Source organism: Salvia hispanica, chromosome 5 (assembly GCF_023119035.1).
Source record: "Salvia hispanica cultivar TCC Black 2014 chromosome 5, UniMelb_Shisp_WGS_1.0, whole genome shotgun sequence".
NCBI classification, from domain to species: Eukaryota; Viridiplantae; Streptophyta; class Magnoliopsida; order Lamiales; family Lamiaceae; genus Salvia; species Salvia hispanica.
The window spans coordinates 7,825,496-7,849,309 of record NC_062969.1 but is presented as its reverse complement, the minus strand read 5'-3'; the positions used below and the strand labels follow the sequence as shown (position 1 = coordinate 7,849,309).

Here is a 23,814-nt window from a genome sequence, read left to right as displayed (position 1 = left end):
AAAATAAGATAATCAATAAGAAATTAATTAATTTATTAAATAAATGGCTACATTAATTCAAGTAAACCTCTTTTCATACAGTACATAGTAAATTCATAAAAGTTATAAATAGAGAATTTCATAGAACTAGTTGATTGGTGAAGCAATTAATAAAATTGAGTACTTTTAGAGTTAGTTATTTACAAATAAATTTAATCTCCCCGCGATGGAATTTTATCTGAAATTTTATGTCAATAGTATCTAATTTCTCACCCAAAGAATAATAGGAAAATACTAGTAATACATAAAAATCCACATGAGTTACTTTTCCACATTCGCAGTTGAGGAGAGTCTTTTTTCGGTGCAATAACATAAGAGCACGTCACTTAAGACTTACCAATGATACGGCGAGTAGTGATCACGGATCTATACCAGCGTGGCATCCAAAACCTTCTAAAAGAAGAAATTTATAATGCCAAACTGATATTCCCTCTGCCAGATCAAAATACAATATCTACTGCGCAACGTACAACATTCATATGTTGTATACCGTGCATCAACGATTGTACCTCTCCACGAAATTACACAAAAAACACATTTACTTTCTACAGACAGAAATCGAAGAGAGAGAGAAAGAGCGAAGAGAGAGAAAGGGTGTATCGAAGAAGAGAGCGATCAGAGAGGAAAACAAAGAGAAGGGTCTTCTCAAATTTCTGATTCAGAATCATTCTGCAAGAAATTTGAAGAGAGTTAATTGGGGAATGCGAAGCAAGAATTTGAAGCAATGGTGGGAGAAGCTACATGATGGGTCAGAGTTAGTAGTTAAAAAAAGATTGAAGAAAATTAAGGCTGGAAGTGTTATGTGATTAAATTTTGTGTTGAATCTGAATTTGGGGAGCTTCAATAAGGTCAGCCCATTTGTAATCTTGTTGGTTTGAACTCAAATTTTTGTCCAAGTTTGAATCTTTATGCTTAGTTGATTCAATTTTTTGGTTCGAGTTTGAATTCTGAGCGTAAAAATCTGAGCTTGAAGTTCAGAATTCAAGCTTGAATCTTTCATTGAGGGAGTGGCATTTTGGTTATTGTTGAATTTGTATAATACAGGTGAAAATGGTGGGCGGTTTACTTGGAGTTGCATGGACGTATCTGGATTTGGGGGTCTAGTTCAATAAAGGGGATGTTTGGATGGTAATTGTGAATTTCGTGGTTGGTGTAAAAGAATTTGTGAATTATCTTGAATTTGGGGTTTTGGAGGGAGACTCAATTTTAATTGGAAGTTTGAGATCTCGAGCCTCAAATTACTTTAGTGTTTGAAATTGAGGTGTTGGAGATGAGCCATAGCTTTGACCGTTTTAGGGTTGTTTTTAGAGGGATTGGATGTTTGGAAACTGGGTTATTGGAGATGTAGCAGCTAAAAACCCTAACTCATTGAAGGTGCTGTAAGGTTGTGTGCAAGTGTGTGTTTCTGTTATATGGATTTTTAGTATAGAGATAGAGAGATAGAGAGATAGAGAAAGAGAGAGATGCAACCACCACATCACTATTCGCGGATCAATCTTGCTGAATTGAAAGCTCAGTTAGTGAAGAAACTTGGGCCAGAGGGGTCAAAGCAATACTTTTATTTCCTTCATATGTTCTTGAGTTTGAAATTGAGTAAGGTTGAGTTCAATAAGCTGTGTCTTAGAATTATTGGCCGGGAGAATATTCCATTTCACAATCAGTTGATTCGATCGATACTGAGAAATGCTTGTAGTGCAAAGACACCACCGCCGGCCAATCAGAAGGATGATGTTTCTAGACATGGTGTGCACCTTACCGGAAAGGATATGTCCACTGACAGTCTCCTGCAAAACGGGTCCCACACCAATGTAGCTCAGGCTTCTGGTTCACCCTGTTTATCAAATGGAGGTGGTGACATGCTGCTACCTCTCTCGCCTCGAAAGGTCAGGACAAATATCCGTGACCGGAAAGCTGGTGACCGTCGTAGTGCACTTGGACCTAATGGGAAGGCTAGTTTTGCTACTCAGCTTCCTGCTGCTACTCTGTCAAGTGACTTTGGTGCTGTGTTGGAGAATGGAGATTTGAATCCACCTGATATGAGAAGTCTACTGAAGCAATCAGGGAGTGAAAACGAGATCTTGGCCCCAAATGCTGCTAAAATGTCCATCGTTAGGAGATCTCTGGATGTTTCAGCTCCTTCGTGTAGCAAAGATCAAACTGAGTTAGTTGTCAGTGATGATGGGAAAGAGGCTTCGGCTAGGAGTCCACTTCGAGCTCCCCTTGGGGTTCAGTTACGTCCTGTTAGCGTTGGTGGGGCACACAGAGCTCTGCCTCTATCGAGTAGCAGTAGATGTCTTGGCTCATATAACAATGGTTCTTTGTTGGACTGTCTAACATTAAGGGAACGGATGGAGCAGATTTCTCTCGTACAGGGTCTTGAAGGGGTTTCAGTGGATTCTGCCAACATACTGAGCCATGGTTTAGATGCTTACATGAAAGGATTGATTAGATCGTGCATCGAGCTTGTAGGGTCAAGATCGGGGCATGAGTCAACAAAGAACAAAACCAATAAGCATCCCAATTATATGAAGTTGATAAACGGTGTAAAACCAGGTCATCAATTTCTGATGCAACATAGTGGAAAGACGATGGAAGTGCAAGAACAAAGAAGTCAGTCCCCCATTTCGTTACAGGACTTTAGAGTAGCCATGGAGCTGAATCCTCAAAAACTTGGCGAAGACTGGCCGATGTTGCTGGAGAAGATATGTACACATGCATTTGAAGAATAGCGGGGAGCTCACATTTTTATGGTTCATAGTTGAGTAACTGGTCCTACTGGATCTCAAGGCATGCTTGCGCTGCCGCTCTTCTGGCCCTGGTGTGGATTTAGTAGCTCAAATTCATGATGGGCCCAGGGCAAAAGCAGGAGTATCTATTCCATTCTGCTTCTGGCTTTTCTTCAATCCAAAAAACCTATTATTAGCGACCACTGTGATGAGCTGAATGCACGAATCTAAGGTTGCGCTCGCTGTTGTATCACTAGCTTGATCCCAAGTTCTTTTTTTATTTGTTTCTTTGTCCTGTAATTTACAGTGAGAAATTTGTAGAACAGTTTTGCAGGAATAATTTGTGTAGCTCAGTGGAAAATGTGGTGGGGTTGCATGATACAATAGTCATGTGTATGTACCATCAAGATTGGTTGGGATCTTAATATAACAATACAGTTTAACCACTTCCTTCCACTATGTGCTCAGTCCTCTCCTTCTTTGATAACATTTTACCTTACTGTTTCCAAAAGTATGATTACTTATACGTTTCTTACTTGTTTAGTTATGTCGTCTTGATCAGAATCCGTGATGATGGTCGTTGATTCATTGCTAAAGATCTGGCCTTGCATTTTATTTGTCTGTATTCATGTATATAGCATGCCAATTTCATGTGCACCTGCAATGCTTTTTTGTTATAGAGGATTCATTTATAAGTGAAAACATGAGGAAACTAGTTTACTCCATTATGCTTTATCTCTTCCCTTGAATGGTAAGGGCATACTTTTTTTTGCAGACCAGTCTCTCTAGGTATTTTGCAGGTTGCTTTGCCTCTTGAAATCTCTGATGGATTACTCCAAGAACAAAGATATTGGTCAGTGCCTAAAATCTTTGGTATATATGGTATTCCTCTTCCTCACTTCTCTCGTTGCTACTTCTTGTTACTCTTCTGCAGGTCAGGGAGCATTTTATTATAATACTGATCAGGGCTGGTGCTAGCATTCATGTGCATGGGCCTCTACGAATAACACAGGTCCGTGGTGGCCGGTGTTTTATGATGTTTATTTTATCATATTGTGCATTTGACACAGGCGTGGAGGCATTTTCGTACCATGGCAACACTCTCCTGATTTATCAGAACAAGTATTAATAATGCAGCAGTTTTTTATGAGGTTTGGCCAATAAAGAAAAGTTATTTTCAATCCTTACAGTTGCCTCCAACTAAATCGTAGATACTAATTTTTTTTTGTCAAACCTGAATCTAAATTCTCCTAATTTTTTATGTAGTGGAGTATCTAAATAATAAGAACTGAGGTCCTTCAGAAAAGATTCTTAATCACTATTTTTTCTTGGCATTATCTGTTAAGTGCACGTTTGTTAGATTTTGATTTGTGGATAAGTTATAGTAGCTCAGGATCCCACTACTTGCCGTAATGGAAAAGAAATGGAGCACCTACCAATGCATCTTCACAGACCATAAACTACGAGATCACCCCCTTCATTCTAGGTGACAGTTTGTTCTTGGTGTTTTTGGTTTAGTGATTCTAATGATTACCAAAATGTGGTCTTTGCCACATATGTTCATTGTTAAATGTCTTAAACTTTGTTTTGCTGGTCTTCCTTTGGGATTGAATTGTTCATTGGGATATCTATTGTAGCTTTAGCTGTCTTCTATTGCTTCATGTTTGGGACTTGCAATTATGATAGAGAGTGTGTGGGGAATGTATAAAGTCAAGAGATTGTTTTTGTGACTGTAAAACTCCTTGGAGCAAGGATTGATGATGGATGGCAAAAGCCATATTTACAAATGAGTTTCACAGCAATAATGAAGTGATTACAATCCTAAAGTGAAGATGCACATTTTCTGTAAAACATCAAAAGGGGTGATGTGATGATGATGCCATTATTTGCAACAGCTGCTGCTGCTGCACCCATGAATTGCCGACTGTTTTCCCTTATTGACTTTGATTCAAGTTCCTCAAGAACCAGCGCTTGCGCTTGCTGTGGTTTGACATCACCTCCGTCTCGCTCTTCTTCAACATCTCCCACATGATCTGCACATCCTCATACCCGCATGTCTGAATGTCATCGTGAAGTTTCAGCAGCCCCCCACCTACACAACAGAGTAAAAGCCATCATCAGTCATTTTCATTCCCTCACATCAACGGCCAAAATTCCTCAGACGAAGCGACATGAACATGAGCACACGTTAAAGCAAAAAAGAAAGATGCATATAGCCATCTCATCCACAAAGAATCTGATTCTTTGGCTGTTTCTATAATCTTATCCTACTAAATCGTCAGAGCCCCACTTCAAATCACTCGATTTTTAGGATGATTACAACTGACAAGCATCAAAGAGTTAATATACATCCCATTCCCATGTGATCTTTAGTGCCACAAAAATCTGAAGAAAAGAACAGAAACCGAAAGCGAAGCAGGCAATATAGAGAGGAAAAAAGAATAAAAAAGTGGGAAATTGCTTTAGTTTTGTCATATTAAAGGGGCCAATTATCTCTTAATCTATTGTTTTCTTGAGTGGAACTAACTACAAGCACCTATAAGTGGAATTTTTAGGTATAATGAGCATATACCATACAATAAACAAATGCAACTATATTCCAAAAGCCATCATCAGTGCGCGAAAGAATACCGTTTTCAAAGGCTAAGACTGCACTAATCCACAAGTGGATGACAAGAACATCATAAAATACTTCAGCCAAATTGTGTCCAAATCAGTAACCTATCGTTGTCATACATTCTAAATACTTCATTTTGACCAGATAGCTACGAACAACATCATCCTCGTTTGGTCATTCTCCTTCTCAATCACTAGCTTACATCATACACTCGTATAATCTGCTAATGTTCATTACATACACCAGGGGCTGGGAGCTCTACTCAGTGCTTGTGTAGTCATCTTCCACCAAGCACTATCAACAGCAACAACTAGTACGAAAGCTTAAGCAAAACGCCCCATCTAAGTCAACGGAACCTTTATATCCTTCGACACACCAAGCCTATGCCTCCTAATTCTTTCCATATCGACCCAATTCTTTCTAGATTCGGAAACAGACTTTTGGTAAAGGCATCCAATGATAGTTAAAGAAACAAGCAAAAAAGATAAGTGGCACTTTATTAGTGAATGCAGCAAGGAATCTTCCTACAGTGAGTGAAACTGAGATGAGATAATCCTCACATTTTTAGGATTATTTAGAGAAAGTCTCACAGATGCTATACCAGACGGATTCCATTTTGCACGCGACATCATTCAAATGAACGATAGATACTACATCCGATGGAATCCATCGAGTGACGTGAACTATATCCTCGAAGAACAAGAAGGTCCCCAAACAAAGTGTTTCGCTTTAAACGTGTAAAGATATGTGAATGCTTTATTATTTAGCAGTATTAAATTCTATGGATATAACTCTATAAAGAAGGAAAAAGGGAATATCACCCAAATTTCCAGTAAAAATCTAAATCATGCATAATTTCTTCAGATAAGCACAGAAATGAAAACAGAGGACCAAAACTTGAAGCCCTCGCAGAAAGGAAATTCATGAAAATCTGCTCCTACCAACTACCCGTAAAAGGGGGAAAATATCAAACTGAAAAAATGGCAAAAACAGAAAGAAATTAAACCAACTTTTTAAATCCTCGCAAACGTCAGTCCACCAAATTATTCACACGCACGCACATAGTGTATATTGATATTACAGGGCAGCTCGAAAATCACTTGAAACACTCCAGAAAACCTCAATTAACTACACTAATTTCATAATTGAAAAACGCATTTGAGTGGTAATACAATGAAATTCCACCCCCATAGGAATATAGGAATATCGAGAGAGAGATAGATGAGAGAGTTTGACCTTCTTTTCGGGCTTTAACGCGGGCGGAGACGGCAAACCAAGCCCGCCTAACCGGGAAGACGATTTTGTGCCACCAATCCATGACCTTGATTTTGACCTTCCGCCGTCGACAGAAGAGCCTTAACCCGGCCAGAACTATCCCCTTTTTCCGTTCTCTATCTAGCTACGCAAAAGCAGAGGAGTGTGTAAAATCAACATGCAGAGGAACACACAGTGTGTGAGAGAGAGAGTTTTAGAGAGAGAGAAAATAAAAGTTTGTTGGGTTTGAGTTAAAGCGAAGGGTTTAGCCGTTAAGGGCAGTCGCGGCTTATTTTAATAGGAGTCACCTCACCGACATGTGACGGATTAGCGTGCCTTTCTCCATCAATTATTTTATTAATATGCTAAATCATATCCCGACACGTTGATCATGTTTTCACCTCCCTTTCCCACTTTGTTTTGCATTGCATGACGTTTTTTTATATTGATAATTCATAATTGGGTGATATTTTGATTTAATCTTGTTAGGTACAGTAGTATGTTCAGATGAATAGTTTAGCACAAATTTAATTTGCTGTTTACAAAATTCGAGTAATCATACCATGCCGTCTTATGGAAAACTGGATGACTTCGAATATGATTTATAAAAAAGGAGTGTCGATGTGTGTTATACTGTGACTAAAGTAATTATTGTTATGACTTTGAATAAAAATGATCGTTATATTTTAAAAATTAGGTTGATAAACGAAACTGATCAGTATGACCACTTATTATAAAACTCATTTCAACATATTATATTTAAATAATTGCTTATTTTTGGAAATTTAACAAAACATGAAACAAGTTCAAGGAAAATAAAAATAAAAGAAACGTACCAAAAAAAAAAGGAAAATGCTTAATCATCGTGTTATATGACGATGTGCTACTATATATAATTCCTATTCTATAGAGGAAAAGACTTACTCTTTTCTAAAAAAATTCATAGGAGTACATATTTTAAGTAACCCATTCCAACATTAATTCATCGATGATTCATGTTTCATGATGATTTATTTTAAAAAATTTATGAATAAATGGAAACATGCCAAGGAAAGTATTAAAGATAAAGACAAAGCCCGAAATTAAATTACAAAATAATTAAATTAAAATTGATTTTAAAAGGAATATATTAATATAACATGTTATAATAGGAGTGTGATTTTTAAAAAATAAATTTAGTAACTATGTTACATGTGTGTAAATTAATACTACGATAATTAATGGAGTATATAATCTAAATCAATGATTTTTTCTAAATAATATATTTAAATTCTATAGTGAAGATAAATTAATCACAAAAATTATATCCCTAGTCATAAATTATCTTCAGTTTTGGGCATTGTTTTATTCATTGGTCGACTGGATCTCATTTCACATAAATTTGACTTTGATTGGCTTGTGTTCAAATGAGTCGCCACATAAGTGGCCAAAATTTCTGCAGACAATTGTTTTAATATATCTAGGGCGGTTTGACTTAAATTCTGTTACCTCAAAAGTACCCTTATATTACTCCTAGTTTATAAGACCCATTTTATGGGACTGTTATTCAGAGTATTATTGTTTTTATTAATAAAAAAACAGACCATTTAAGAATATAACTAATTACTACTAGTACTACTAATTAATACTCCATCCATCTCAGGGTAGATGTCACACTTGAGAGATGACACAAGATTTTAGGAGATGTTATTTTGTGTGTTAAGTGGTGAAGAAAAATATAATTTTATAATTGATGTGAGAGAGAACTTTTTTCCAAAAGAAGAAATGTAACATCTTTTGTGGGACAAACTAAAAATGAAAGTGTGACATCTCTCTTGGGACGGAGGGAGTACTGCTTAGTAGTATGTTTATTCTATCCTATATAAGCTCCCTCTCCATCCGTCTCAGCTTATATATGGTGTATTCTTTTCTGGGATGTCCCAGTCTAAGCTTAAATAAGACATTTTTTTTACAATAATTAAATTCATTCGTTTTCTTATTTTATCCTCTTATCTTTATATTTTACTCATCTTATTGTACTTTACTCTCTTTTTCTCTAATTTCCTTCTTTATTATTTCGCGTACTTTAATATTTAAAATTTTATCACTATTACCCAAATTCTTGTGCCAAAATAAAAAAAAAATCAATTAGGTTGAAATGGAGGAAATATTACTTTTGATTTGGGATAAATTTTGATAAAGTACATAAGTGTATGTTAGAAAATTGAAAGTTTCATTTTTATTAGAGTTTTAAATTAGTTAAAATGTAATGTGAATGAAACAAGAGTCTGACTATTATATTATTGCAATAATAGTCATTATGGTGAGTCCAGTAATGACATTTTTGGTAGTTACAACTTACAAATGTAAAATTGACATATAGACTGGATAGACATGATAAATAATTGAAGGTATATTTACGTCATTGAACTTGAAAATTATTTGTGCTCGGACATGTCTATTATTATAATCTGATATATGCCTATGTAATTATCTAATGGTTTAGTGAGTAATTTTCTAAATCTCGTCGAAGTTCTAAAGTAATTAAAGTGTTCAAATATTTGCATCTCTTATGACAACGGAAATTAATCCAAAATTTGATAATGGTCTAGTTGAAAGCTAAACACTTAGCCGACGACTCTGTATAATGATTGATATTGAAATAGCCAAGTTGGGAAGTGGAGAACACTATGAGATATTCGATAAAAAAAAAAAAAAAAAAAAGTACAAGTCCACGTTGATTTGGAGTATATTTTAACACTACTAGTAAGACTTATTCGGTGAATTGAGTGAAAGGTTAATTTGTTTGGGGGTGACGGTGGCGGTTAAAATATATACTCCACTAAATTTAATTAATGCGCTACACTATTGAAATAAATCAAACAAGTAGTCACTTTTGTGTAGCTTTGAAAGGACAAAGAATTTGTTGAATAATTTTAGATTTTTTTGTTTTTCTCTCTCTTTCCATATTAGTCGTCGAGTTTTGTTTTTATCAGGGTTTTCCTTCCTTCATACCAATATCAAATAGTAGTATAATTATTCATAATTTGAACATCTATCACCACTATTGCAACTATAATTCCGAACGATACAATAATGAAATATGCATGTACGTGTAGTATAAACTAAAAACTTAGCTGTTAAACACCATAGTAATTTAAAAAACTCTACCTAAAACGTGCTTATTTTTTTTAGTTGAGCTTATGAGTGGGGATGTCAATAGGCCAAATCCATTGAATTTGGGTCTTTCTAAAACTATGAGCTAGTTAGTCAGATGCGGGTTAATTGTGTTAGGAATTTCAAACTCTAACCATAAGTGTTTGAATTTTGGATCAGCTCAGCGGGCTGATCAGATTAATAACTAAATATTTAATAAAATTAATTTATGTAACTTTTTATTCATAAGGATCCTATAATTTTCTTTATCTATAATTATATTCAAAATTAAAGATATTAATCACATAACAAACATAAACTCATATTAATATAAAAATTTTAAAATATGACATTAGATATAAATAACACTTCATAAATCATGAGTTGTTGAATCATTTTACATAAAACTATAAGTTAATGAGATAAAAAAAAATGACATGTTAAAAATTAAATTAAAGATTTATTGAACTAAAAATGAAACATCAACACATCTCGCCAAATTTTAAATCATAGTTTAGAATTCAGAAATTTTTTAACAGTAAACTTGAACTGCCAGATCTTTTGGTCAATTACATTACAGTATACTAATAAAAACTAATGCCGTTACATTAAATATTAAATTGAAGAATTTTTTTTTTTTTAAATTGTCGTTAAAGTATCATATTATTTGTCAAAATGTGAAAAAAATTAGGCAATAGGTGCAGTTAGGGCCAACCTCTGGGATTTTAGGTCAGCTATGTTCAACTTGAAATTTTATCGAATCAGAAATTTTTAACTCTAATTCTCAAAATTTAATAAGTTATTCAGATGCATTGACATCCCTATTTATCAACTTTAATATCTTAATTGCCAATTATATAATGCATCTACGGATAAATCTTTTTTAGTACTCCACTATTAAGTTTTCTGAAATAATTTTATATAATAAAAATTAAGTTTAGATTGTTTTCTATCAGTGCTTAACTAGTCCTAAATTCTCCGTGTTTCTTTGAAACTCAAATGTTACACATTAATGGAGTATATATCATAGATTCAAAGTAGTATTTCTCTTTATATATCTGATCAAAGTAGTATAAAGATTAGATTTGATCAATTTCCAAAACTTCAACAAATTGATTGCCATTGGAAGCAACCTTTATAAAATTGAAAAGGTATAGTAAATTGCCAATTATTCGTTGAAACAATGATTAAATTGGTCTACACATATAGTAAATTAATAATAGTAGGGTAAGGGTGTGAAGAAAAGTGAACGAATTTTAGGCTGAAAGATATTTTGAAATTTGGTCGAATTTGAATTAGTATTGGCGGTACATACCTTTGTGTCGGTAATTTTATGGACCACGTGACTTTAATAAACTAATGAAAGGGTCTATAATTCTCGTCTTTGTCCAAAAAAATTTATAAGCTGAATATATTCAAAAATATACATACCGTCTAATTTAACTATATGTTTAGCTATCGTCATACGAAACATTAACTCAAATACAGAGTTTTATATAAACTTTCTGATGCTTGTTAAAGTTAAATATTATAATACTAATAAAATATAAAAATATATATTGTCGTATAAACTCATCTTTTACATCCAATGAAATTTTCTATCCCCTCGAAATAATTATGCGCGCGTTCCACTAGTAACTGTTTATTTTAATAATATTTATTAGTATACCAAAAGTTTATTTTTACCAACAGATGATTAACATTTAAAAAATTACTTTTACCAATAAATGATCAATCAAAATAATTTTAAAAAATTTAACTGTTTATTATATAACTGATAAGGCTAATTTCATGCATTGGTTAAGGGATAAATTCTGTGATTTTCCGGGTCTAACAAACCTTTTTGAGTCAGGTGTGTAGAGAAAATTGTCAACCCCAGGAAGAAGACAGAGATCACCTGGTGGAGGAAGCCGACAAGGGAAATAAGCTGAACAAGGAAGAGCGCTAGACAAAAGAGCATTGAATCGAAGGGCAAAATGGGCATTGCAAGAACAGTCTAGAAGCTCTATCCATTATAAAAAGGAGCACGCAATCAACATGAATCATCACCTTTCAGCTCCTAGCTTAGTTTTCCACTTTTTCTCTACACACTCACACACTTGGGGGAAATCGTAGGGGGGTTCTCGTTTCATCGGAAGTTTGGGTGCAACACCGTCTCTGCGGAGGCGAAGAAACAATTGTCTTTTAATTTTCTGTCTACTTTTGGTACTCGCCGAGTCCTCGCTGTTCGAGGCTCGGCTTTGGTGTTGTTTCTATCGTTGGATATTTCGTATTTTGCAATGGATATGTTTGTTTATGTTCCGTTTATCTTATCGTGTTGTTTTGGGTTTGATTTGCTGATTATTATTGAATGATCTGAGTTGGAGTTGTTTCGCAAGAAATTGTTTGTGATCGGTTGAATCTACGTAGACTTGTGAGGATCGGAGGTGGAAATGATGTTTGGTTGTTGTGGATGGCTTGCGTCCGGAGTGGATTAAGCGTCCGTGAATGGATCTGTTTGTTTTCGCTTGATTTCGTTGTTTAAATTCTGCATTCTCGTTTTACCTTGTCTAGTAGCCGTAGATCTGCTTTAGTTTTAACTGTTCTTCATTTCTATCGGTTTAATTCCGTCTTCTTTGATTTGATCTTCGTTCTTGTTCTGTTTTAACTGGTTGTTTCATAATAAATGTTGGAGAAGATGATGTCGCTGTTAGTTAGTCCTTTAGTTAGTTATTTTGCAGCTTTTCAATCGTACTCTACCTTTTCAGAAAATGGTCCCCACATTTAGTTGCTTTCCCAGGTCTAGGTTAATTCAGGAAATTGTTCGTTCGATCTAGTAATTGTCTCGCTCCATTTTGATTAATATGCATGTTTTTATGTTTCTACCTAGATCTAGCTGTTAGAATAGAATATTTCAATTACCAAGTCTAGGAATTAAAGCTCAACTCCAAAATTGTGTGGCAGCACCCAACAAAAAATAGTTTCCGAGTTTTTGAACATGTTTACTTGCACATTCATCTCTGTGGATTCGATCCCTACTTCCACGCACTAGTTTTCTTAATTAAAGCGGGTTGATGGTTTTGAAGAGGGAGTTAAGATAGTGATTGTGTGCCCAACGACAGGTAGCTCAAGGTTCTTTGAGTTCCTAGACCCAATGTCTAGCGGATTTCCTGGACCGAGGATTTTCTTCATTAATTTTTAGAACACACTTTCACTAACCATCATTAGCTTCTAAGTCAGCCTCTTCAATAACACATGATATTTTTCTAATTAGTAAACAATCACCAAAAAGAAAGACAATGGCATTCTTTAATTCGTTTTAGGAGGCTAAATTGTACACTATTTACGCTTCAAGCACTGTTCTCATTTTTTATATCCCAACTAAAAGTAAAGGACATAAGTAGAAGCGTCCCACATAAAAATTAAGACGCAGTTAAGAACGATTCTCATTGTGTGCTAAATTTTAGATTTTTTCCAAAATTTTCTAATATAAATAATTGTGTCCAATATTTTTTTCCTTGATGAATTTATTGTAGTGAATTTTGGATATCATTTTCTGAATACAATGTTATGTTTCAATGTTTGTGTACATTTTTTTCTTGCCGAGGAGCTAGGTGTAATCAAAGGTAAGGCACCGAAGTAATATCTCTTTCAAGATGTCATTAGCTAAAGTTTCACCAATTTACAAATTGTTTTTATTCTAATTCGATATTTCGTCCAGTCCATTATTGTCCATACCTGCTTGATTTTTTATTTTGATATATTTGTGCTTTTAGCTAGTACATAGCTAATTAAACGAAATTGGTAATATGAATTTGAGTTGATGGTACCTTAGTATCATAAAAACTTTATATGTATGGTTCTCATGGTTTGCTTTACAACAGGAAATATGAGTACGTATCTTTACCAGCATATTACATCAAGATTATCAATGTTCACACGGCGGACGTGCTGGCTCAATTCTCACCATATAACCAAACAAATATAGATATTATGCTATATTTAGTTTAGTCCACGTTTACATTAATATATTTTTTTTTGTTTTTTGATTTGATTTAATTATAGATTAGAATTAATTTTAAATGGATAAAACCAAAAAACAAATACTAATGTAGATTAGTGAGAAAGGTGCTCGCGGATGGGGCTACTATTTTCAGATTTAGGTAATACAGTGTATAATTGGTAGTGAGAGAAATTCATTATTAATCATAAAGTTGATTTATATAATAAGGTTTTGGACAAGTCTTAGTCCACGAAAGGTAGTATGTCATTCTTGATCTTGATGAGCATGATGGGTAGTGATTTGTGATTCAACAATATATAGAGTGATTGGACTACTATTAATTGGACCCATGCCATGACTTAGAGTTCTAATAATTGCCCCTTTTGTATACTACCCTACAACAACTTAATTGTTGAAAATATTATACATTTTCTAAGGTGTGCCACTCAATTTTGTCTTCAACGTGACACTACTTTTGGAAACTAAATGAAGGACATGGTATCCCTAACTTTGTTTGATCTTAACTTTTTCAACATGTTCTTGAATCTTCCTCAAAATTGAGTCACTCAACTACATTAGTTGGTTATTAAGCCTCGTCGATTAGAGACTGAGTTATCATCGACTGAGAATATGATTAATTTGCTTGCATTATTTTGTCTAGTGGAGTATAATTTTTTTAATAATGTAGAAACTATAAAGTAAATCCAAACTAGTACTCCATATATGTTATCCTGCAAAAATATGTTTCCTTGTTGCTTTGTATTTATAAATCTTTATTTAGAAAAAAAATATTTGTTTTTAATTAAATTTATAGAAATTGATAACTTTATATGTGATAATTAAATAAATGAATCTTTTTCTATATCCTAATAGATTAACTCATGTTTACCAAAAATTCTTCGGTCAGTATTTTGTACAAGTGATTGGATAATATTCACTCTCTAAATAGACGTGGATAATCTATCGTAATTCGTGAACTGATGCAGTGATTTTGAATTGACTTCCCATCTTGGATGACAGAGAACATTTGGTGTGATATACATCCATGTTGGTTAAACTAAAATGTGCGGTCTCAGCTATTATTCATTTTAATTTATTCCAATAACATTGAGCTTACGGTAACGGTTCTACACTACTTTTAACTTATTAGATGGTAGTGTATAGTATAAACTTTTGCAACCATCATATATATACAGTCTCCAATGCATTCCACCCACTTTCGTCCGAACAAAATAGAACCTTTCGTTGTAGACACTATAATAATAATAATAATAATAATAATAATAATAATAATAATAATAATAATAATAATAATAATAATAATAATAATGATAATGATGATGAGATGTCACTGTCAGCTTAGATCGAGTTTAATGTCTAATCACTCTCCTGTATATGCATATATTACTTCATAGTTCATATACTATAATTAAGATGGTGACGACGCCAACGTTTGGGAATTAAGATGGTGACAAGTGCATGCATGTTATAATACGTTAGAATAATATAAATTATACGTGGTAGTCGTTATTTATAGTTGTTAAATGATTAAGCATTTCATCACTCATGAACCATACCCATATGGCGAAGAGTAATAACCTCAAATTTAAAAGCCCATGTGTGTATGAATTAGTGCGAACTCAATTAGATAAGCCCAAAGAGCTAGTTTTCCTATAAATAATGAATCAACCACAGCTGCAAAAACAGAAATTGAAAAACAGCAACTTATGTAAACAGTCAACTGAAATTGAAAAACAACCAATTTATGTCATTTCAATCTCTCTCAGAGAAATAATAGAAAATTCTAGCTTAAGGTATAATCAATGAAGATACATTGTACTACTACTTTTTTTGTTAAATTTTTGTGCATGCGGTCTTATTCTGATGATTAATTTTGGCAGCATCAAAATCACACTTGGCAACCTCCATGTGTAGAAGTCCAAGCTTTTCCACAGGCATAGCAGAACTCATACCTACACCTGTTGAGGCCTTAACAATTTAAGAGGTGGACGGGAAAGAGAAATAAACAAAACATAATAAGAAGGCATACCTGCACGTAATGTGCAGGCATCCTTCATTCTTCTCGACGTAGAAGTTGCAGCCGGGGCACCTCCGCCACTTGTTGGACTTGGCAAGATCATGCACCATCAAATCCCCTTCCTCTCTCTCGTCCTTCCCTAGCTTCGCGAAGCCCTCGCAGTCCATCCCGGTGTGCGACGGCGCCACGTTGCAGCTCGCGCAGAAGAGCCTATTGCAGAAGGGGCACTCCGCCAAGGCGATGCCCCCGCTGCCGTCGTCGACCAGCAGGGCCGAGCAGTCCTTGTAGGGGCAGTAGACGCGCTGCCCCACCCCGATGGCCGCCTCGCACAGCACCTCGTCCCACGCCGCCGCCACCTCGGCGGGGAGCACGGCCCTGCACGCGGCGGTTGCAACACCTCAGCGGAGCTGGCCTCTTCCGCCGTCGGTCACAAAATCACCTCTAGGTATCAAACCTTGGGTCGTGCCACGCCTCCACCTCGAGCCACCACGTTTCGACGGAGAGAATGCCCCAGATTGGATCTGTAGGATCCAAAAGTACTATAATCACCACTACACACCACTAGATGATCGTCTTTATCTTACGCAATATCTCTTCGATCACCCAGCATCAGATTGGAGAGAATATTGGGTGGAAAATAACAAAGGAAAGGGTTGGGATGACTTCTTGCTAGCCGTTAAGCAGCGATTTGATCCCGATTTATATGACTACGTCGGTCGATTGGCTACTCTCAGGCACACTTCTACCGTCGAAGCCTATCAAGCATCGTTCAAATCATTGCTACAAAAGGCTTCGCACATCGGGGAGGCGACGCTATCCTCTTTGTTCATTGCGGGCCTCAAACCCCCACTGAAACAGGTAGTACTGATGCGACGGCCTAGCACACTCAAGGAAACTTTCGCCATCGCACAGCAATTAGAACAGCGGCAACCCAATTGCACAACAGCGTTTCCTGTCGTGAACCAGGAGCCCAATTGCCTGCCATCGCAGCAAAAGGAGGAGGTCACACAAGAGGTATTTGCTCCGAAATTCTCTGAAGAGGCAGTTTCATGTGTGGTTGAGAAGAATATGTTAGATGTTCTGCCTTCAATTGTTGACAATCAATTTGTTGCTCGTCCTTTGAACGCGGAGTCTAGCAATATTTTTGCTAATGGGAGTAGTTCAAATTCAATTGTGTGTGATGGGAATATGGGATCGGCAAATTGTGGTGTTTCTAATGAACTTGGTTTTGATCCAATGGATGCAATAAGAGATGTTGATCAATTCCTTGGATTTGGTAGCCCAAAGTTTTATTCTGGGTGGAGTTTTGATGCTGAATTGCCACTTCCAAACTGCAATAGGGGCGACGGCAAATTTCCGGTTGAGGCTCGGTATATTCGGGATATTTCTGGCGAGGCAATAGGTGTTCCTGTGGTTTATAATGATAATCACACGGAGACAAATTTTTATGAACAGGCAGTGGCGATAGATTCCTTAGCCACTGCACAATCTAATCTTGATGATGCTGCAACAATTTGCCTCATGAAAGAGATGGTGTTCGCTATGAAGGGGGACGGACATAACATGGCCCCAGATTCTCATTTTGTTGAGCACATCGCTGGTGTAGTAGATGGTTATTTAGTTCACCACAAAGCAAGTCACTCTGATGATCCCAGCAACGTTTCAAAATCCCAGAAAAAGTGTCACTGCTGCCGGAGAGTGAGCAGGCAACGGACATCATACGTCGCGGGTGAGAAAGTTTCGGCTAGTGAGATTCTGGTCAATCCAATAAGACATACACCGCAAAATGCCTCGTCCACACGCACATGGCGCCCGCCACCGTCACGCACCGAGGCAGCAGTGCGCATTGCTGAGGTAAATTTCAGCTCCACCTTCAATTGGTCGAATTTGCTGCATTTGGACGTTTCTGAGAATGCATTTAGTGGGAGATTTGCGATCGGTTTAGGCTGTGATGTGAATCTTAGACACCTTAATCTTGCACACAATTGGTTTAAAGAGCAAGAGCTCTTGCAAGCTGTTATGCTTTCTGGTTTTGAGTATTTGAATTTATCAGCTACTAATGTGATTGGTGAGATTTCTTGTAATGCCTCTCATTTGAGTAGTTTGAGGATTCCGGATTTATTTGTGGGGCTGCTCTCTTTGGCAATTGGGAGTCGGAGCAAGGCCTCAATGTGGGCAATGGAGCAGAGTTCTAGTACAGAGGAGCTCACTATCTCGAGTGCCTTCTCGTTCCACACAGATGTGATGCCACCTACGGTGGATGTGAGCCGGGTTGGTGTAGAGGTTGCTAGGCCATTTACCCTTATTGAAAGGATTGTGCAAATCTATAGTGCTACTGCCAGAAATTGGGAGAAAACACCTATTGAAAATGCTGTCAATGTAGTATTTGCTTACGCCAAGTTGATAGAAGAATACAATAATGTTAGCAATGATCATTCTAAATCCACAGCTACAGCCAACCGAGTAGGCACTGCCTTAGTTCTACTCCAGTTACACTTTCTCGTCGCAGCTTTCCCTACTGGCCACTGCTATTATGATTTCCATTTTCACTTTGAGGACGAGCCGCCTCTATTCTTCTTTCATGACCCACCTTGAGGGCAAGGTGGTTTTCAACGGCGGGAGAGTTGATAGGGTCCTCGAGTTAGCAAATCTCGCCGAAGATCATCTTTAATATCATATCTTTTATTTTAGTTAGTTATTTGATTTACATATCTTTTGTAATCTTTTTATTTATTTATTTTGCTTGCTTGGCAAGATAGGTTTTAGAGTTTAGAATTCTATAAATAATAGAATTCTCTATCATTTTGATTCATTGAGAATTAAGAAATAAAATACTTCTTTTCTCATTCTTGTTCCAAAACCCTAGAACTTCAACTAGGAAGTTATCTTCAATCTTCGAGTGCTCTACAAATCTCTTGATAGGGAACTTAAACCCTATCATACGGAATCAGGTGATTCTCCTCAATCTTCTTCCTTCGAGTTATACATTTGAAATGTGTGTATTTATAGTACTAGAAAACCTGATTCCCCTCAATCTTCTTCCTTCAAGTTATACATTTGAAATGTGTGTATTTATAGTACTAGAAAAATGCATTGTGCAAACATAGGAAAAAGTTAGGGATTTAGCTTCATAGATAAAGCATATGATAGTTTTGAAGGATTTTAGATTTGAATATTTGCATAGTTACTTAACACTGACCCTGCATTTGCCTATGTCACCATCCACAGGTGCTCAAAGTTTACGTGCCTTCGTACCAGACCTATGGCCGGATGTGGCCCCACATGTACAATCGCGTTGCAGTGTCGTTGCTCTTGTATCAAGCCTACAAACTTTGACTATTTTGTCAAAAATTTTATCCCACATCGGAGGGAGTTAAAAGCTTCGGGGAGAGTTGCCCATAAAAGGAACTCTCTTGCCCCATTTGTAAACATCCCAAATATTGTATTCTCTTCTACTTTTAAATATAAGCGAGCTCTGCAGAGGGTGCTCGGAGATGTTGGCAATTTGGCAGAACTTCGTTATCAAATTTTCGGTTGTGTTCTTTCTTTATTAATTTTGTTTCGCATTTATTTCTGGGTTTTATTTTCTGTTGTGATATTGCATTCAATATTATTTGCGGGTTTGGTAGTAGTGTTTTGTACATCGACTGATAAATTCCGTTTGGAGTCTGGTATTTAAGAGAGGAAAATGTCGCCACCAGTCTTTCCGGAGAATTTATTTGGGAAAGTAATTTTATCGAGGTAGACCCCATTGGGTTAACTCTGAAATTACTGAATCGGTTCATTTCACTATTTGAGAGAAAATTACACAGTTTTCTCAACAAGTGGTATCAGAGCCAAGATTCGTCCTTGGTTCTGTTTGTCTGTAATATTGAATACTCCCTCCGTCCCATTGAAGATGACCCACTTTCCTTTTTGGTTTGTCCCAACCAAGATGACTCATTACCAAAAATAAAAACATTTTTATCTCTATTTATTCTCTCTCTTACTTTACTCTCTCTACTTAACACACAAAATAAAGTTGCATAAAATCACGTGCCGCCAAAGGAAGGGGTCATCTTCCTTGGGACGGAGGGAGTACTTTATTTTGAGTCTGTAATGGCAGGCAATGATCAAGAAGTCAAGGCTAGTTCTTCGTCATCGTGGTCGAGGTTTCCACTGTCAAATATGAAATTAACGGTGGAGATATTTGTCGGTACTGGCCATTTTGGTATGTGGCAGGGAGAAGTTCTAGACTCTCTTTACCAACAGGGTCATGACATTGCTATTGAAGAGAAGAAACCAGAAGATATAGATGATAAAGATTGAAGTACCATAAATCGGTTAGCTTGTGGAACAATTCGGTCGTGTCTGTCCAAGGAGCAGAAGTATGCTGTCAAGAATGAGACTTCTGCACATAGATTATGGAAGACACTGGAGGACAAATTTCTAAAGAAGAGTGGTCAGAATAAGCTCCTTATGAAGAAAAGGTTGTTCCGTTTTGAATACCGACCAGGTACCACTATGAATGAACACATTACTTTGTTTAATCAGTTAGTAGAAGACCTGCTAAATTTAGATGTGAAATTTGAGGATGAGGATCTGGCATTGATGTTGTTGTCGTCCCTACCTGATGAATTTGATCATCAGGAGACCACATTACTCCACGGTAAAGAGAATGTGTCTTTAGATACTGAATGTTCTGCTTTGTATAGTCATGAATTGCGAAAGGCAGATAAAATGAAAGGCAAAGCAGTTACAGATGAAGCATTAGTGGCAAAGGATCGTCAACAAGGCCGATCAAAGGAGAGAAGATGAAGGTCCAAATCGAAAAGACGAGCTGCCAAAGATGAGTGTGCTTTTTGTTATGAGAAAGGACATTGGAAGAAAGACTGCCCAAAGTTGAAGAAGAAAGAAAAAGCTTCGCAGGATGCAAATGTTGCTGAATGCAAAAATGATGTGGAGTCGGATTGTTCTTTGACGGTTTCACCTACAACATCGCATCCAGACGAGTGGATATTGGATTCAGGTTGCACCTATCATATGTGTCCCATCAGGGAGTGGTTCTTTGGCTTCGAAGAATTCAATGGCGGACTTGTTTACATGGAAAATTACAGTCCATGTAAGACAGCCGGGATAGGCTCAATCAAGCTACAAAATCAGGATGGATCCACTAGAATTTTGAAGGATTTGCGGTACGTGCCCCAGTTGAAGAAGAATCTCATCTCATTGGGGGCCTTAGAATCTAAAGGCCTAGTTGTGATGATGCGAGATGGAATTCTTAAAGCAACTTCAGGAGCATTGGTGATGTTGAAAGGCGTGAGGAAGAACAATTTGTATTACTACAACTGCAACTTCGAGTAATAAGAAGGATGCAGAGGCGACGAAGCTTTGGCATTTGCGATTGGGACATGCTGGTGAGAGATCATTGCAAATTCTCGCCAAGCAAGGATTGTTGAAAGGTACGAAGTCTTGAAAATTAGTGTTTTGTGAGCATTGTGTTCTAGGAAAACAATGAAGAGTGAAATTTGGCATTGCACTCCATAATACAAAGGGAATTCTGGATTATGTGTACTCAGATGTGTGGGGACCTGCCAAGACTCCGTCACTTAAAGGTAGATATTATTTTGTCATTTTTGTTGATGATTTTTCCAGAAGAGTTTGGATTTACACTATGAAGCGCAAAATGAAGTCCTTGGGATTTTTCTAAAATGGAAAGCTCAAGTTGAAAATTAGATGGGGGGAAGATCAAGGTTCTCCGATCAGGCAACGATGGAGAATACAAGAATGATCCTTTCCAAGATGTATGCAAGGAGTGTGGCATAGTTCGGCACTTCACAGTGAGAAATACACCAAGCAGAATGGAGCATCAGAGCGTATGAATCGAACACTAGCGGAGAAAGTTCGTTGTATGCTGTCTAATGTTGCTAGACAGGAAAGTTTGGGTTGAGGCCATCACATACGCTCAACACATTGTCAAACGTTTGCCATGTTCTGCCATTGATGGCAAGACTCCTTTAGAGGCATGGTCTGGTAAACCTGCAACTGATTATGATTCTTTGCGTATTTTTGGTTCTGTTGCATATTATCATGTAATTGAATGAAAATTGGATCCACGTGCAGGATATCAGTTATGGTGTTTGGAGTCTAAGAAGACAATTGTAAGTAGGGATGTTACCTTTGATGAATCTTCCATGTTGAATAAGGTAAATCCAAATAGTAGTGATACTTCGCAGCAGGTGGAGTATACACCGAAGCAGGTGGAGTTCGAAGAAACAGTTGTGATCCCAACTACGAACACCACAAATGACTCTCCTACGGAAGAAGAAGAGTCAGATGATGAAGAGGTTCCACCCCAAGAACCTTCGCAGCAATCAGAGCCAATTGCAGTCAGGCGAACGAGGCGGGAAAATAAGAGACCTGCTCGTTTTGTGGATATGGTAGCATATGCGCTTCCAGTTGTTGATGATGTTCCATGTATCTTTTCGAAAGCTGTTGAAAGTTCAGAAAGCGATGGTTGGAAAGGTGCTTTGGAAGAAGAGATGCAATCTCTTCAGAAGAACAAGGTGTGGAAGCTGATGCCATTGCCGAAAGGCAAGAAGGCAGTTGGATGTAAAGATGATGTTCGCTACAAAGCAAGATTGGTAGCTAAAGGCTACGCCCAGAAAGAGGGAATTGATTACAATGAGGTATTTTCTCCTGTTGTTAAACATTTCTCCATTAGAATTTTGTTGGCTTTGTAGCGCAATTGAATTTGGAGCTAGCTCAACTTGATGTGAAGACCGCGTTTTTACACGGTGATTTGAAGGAGGAAATCTATATGACCCAACCGGAGGGATTCAAGGTTGCTGGTAAAGAAAATTGGGTTTGCAAGTTGAACAAATCGTTGTACGGATTGAAGCAGTCTTCAAGACAGTGGTACAAACGATTTGACAAATTTATGAAGGATCGGATGTATACAATAAGCAAATACGACCACTGTGTGAATTTGCGTGACTCGACTTATTTTAACACAAGTAGGACCTGCAAGTGTACGGGGACAGTGTAGCAATTAGCAAGCAAGAGTATCGTATCTCACAGAGACAAATTTGTATCAACTTAACTACCACGAACAAATGTTGACTACTATCTACATAATCATGAAAGGTTTGGTTGTTTTCTAACACTACGAAAAGCATGTAATAAGCAATTAAACAAGTAAAAACAAGTAAACACGGAGTGAAAAGATAATATGGAGAAAATTGTAGAACTCAAGGATCCGATGCACAATTCCAAGCTCTTATCCAATCAAATTGTCTTACCTTTTGGTGTCCCTAGAGTTATTAAGTCGACCACAATTATAGATTAAACCCCCCCATGTGAGAAACCTGTAGATTAGGTGCTAGGATTGAAGTCCCCTTCTAATCCTAAATCCCCTAACTCCCAAAAGCTCGATCAGGCCAAAGACCTCACTCAAAACCTCAACTCTCTCGAGTTTTATTGTATTAAGGTGTGAATTATTCTTATTTCCAGATTAATTATTTCATCTCCCAATTAATCTAATTAATCCTACACAATCACATGGTGATCAAGCAATTGAAAGGAATAAAACTCAAGAATAATCAAATAACTATGAAATTAGTGCATCATCACCAATAATTCTACAAGAAAAGTTTAGCTACTCATGTTCTTCACAAAAACCATGTTTGAAACAAAAGATTCTATGAAATACATGGAGAAAAGATTAAGATACTCCTGTGAGAATGAATCTATGGAATGACAACTTCAATCTTCCGATTGGAAGTCTTCAATCTTCAATTCTCTCTCTCAAAGTGTTCTTTGGAGGTGTGTATGAGTGATGGAGGCGGTGGGTGTTGAATGATATGAACCCTAGGCGTTCTTCCTTTTAATCCCCAGTCAAAAATCGCGTTTTTGGCATAAAAATACGCCAAAATAGCATACCTTGCCGGATGGAATTATAAAGAGTAAAATTCACCCGGCCGGGTGGTAATTTTCGACCAATTTCGGACTCTTTTCGTGCAGAAACACAGTACCCGGCCGGGTG

The 23,814-nt window shown here is 36.8% G+C and overlaps 3 protein-coding genes across 4 annotated transcripts; 2 read left to right on the top strand and 1 right to left on the bottom strand.

Annotated features, from left to right (window-relative positions):
* The first annotated feature begins 593 nt into the window (after positions 1 to 593).
* On the top strand, positions 594 to 4,394 carry LOC125188356. 2 transcript variants are annotated; one of them, XR_007170730.1, is made up of 4 exons: positions 594 to 887; positions 1,084 to 2,997; positions 3,541 to 3,618; positions 3,700 to 4,394. XR_007170730.1 is itself a non-coding variant. In XM_048085146.1 (2 exons), exon 2 carries the CDS (start codon positions 1,503 to 1,505, stop codon positions 2,766 to 2,768), a length of 1,266 nt encoding a protein of 421 aa, XP_047941103.1. In that variant the 5' UTR covers positions 594 to 887; positions 1,084 to 1,502; the 3' UTR covers positions 2,769 to 3,221. The 2 variants fall into 2 exon arrangements, 1 of the variants encoding a protein (XP_047941103.1); XM_048085146.1 differs by lacking the exons at positions 3,541 to 3,618; positions 3,700 to 4,394 and having other exon boundaries at positions 1,084 to 3,221.
* An 11,357-nt stretch (positions 4,395 to 15,751) lies between these two features.
* On the bottom strand, positions 15,752 to 16,621 carry LOC125189331 (E3 ubiquitin-protein ligase RSL1-like). Its single transcript, XM_048086618.1, has 2 exons — positions 16,590 to 16,621; positions 15,752 to 16,166 (listed from the first exon to the last, which is right to left on the bottom strand). Exons 1-2 carry the CDS (start codon positions 16,619 to 16,621, stop codon positions 15,752 to 15,754), a joined length of 447 nt encoding a protein of 148 aa, XP_047942575.1.
* An 874-nt stretch (positions 16,622 to 17,495) lies between these two features.
* Positions 17,496 to 18,386, top strand: LOC125189330. Its single transcript, XM_048086617.1, has 2 exons — positions 17,496 to 17,645; positions 17,894 to 18,386. Exons 1-2 carry the CDS (start codon positions 17,578 to 17,580, stop codon positions 18,384 to 18,386), a joined length of 561 nt encoding a protein of 186 aa, XP_047942574.1. The 5' UTR covers positions 17,496 to 17,577.
* Positions 18,387 to 23,814: the final 5,428 nt, after the last annotated feature.

Excerpts from the sequence above, each read along its gene's own strand:
- LOC125188356 (XM_048085146.1), top strand. The coding sequence starts at position 1,503 with ATGCAACCACCACATCACTATTCGCGGATCAATCTTGCTGAATTGAAA.
- LOC125189331 (XM_048086618.1), bottom strand. The coding sequence starts at position 16,621 with ATGAACAAAGAGGATAGCGTCGCCTCCCCGAT. Across the intron at positions 16,167-16,589 it reads GATAGCGTCGCCTCCCCGAT|GGCCGTGCTCCCCGCCGAGG; the intron begins GTGCGAAGCCTT and ends CGCCGCGTGCAG.
- LOC125189330 (XM_048086617.1), top strand. The coding sequence starts at position 17,578 with ATGCCTCGTCCACACGCACATGGCGCCCGCCACCGTCACGCACCGAGG. Across the intron at positions 17,646-17,893 it reads CAGCAGTGCGCATTGCTGAG|TTTGAGGATTCCGGATTTAT; the intron begins GTAAATTTCAGC and ends TCATTTGAGTAG.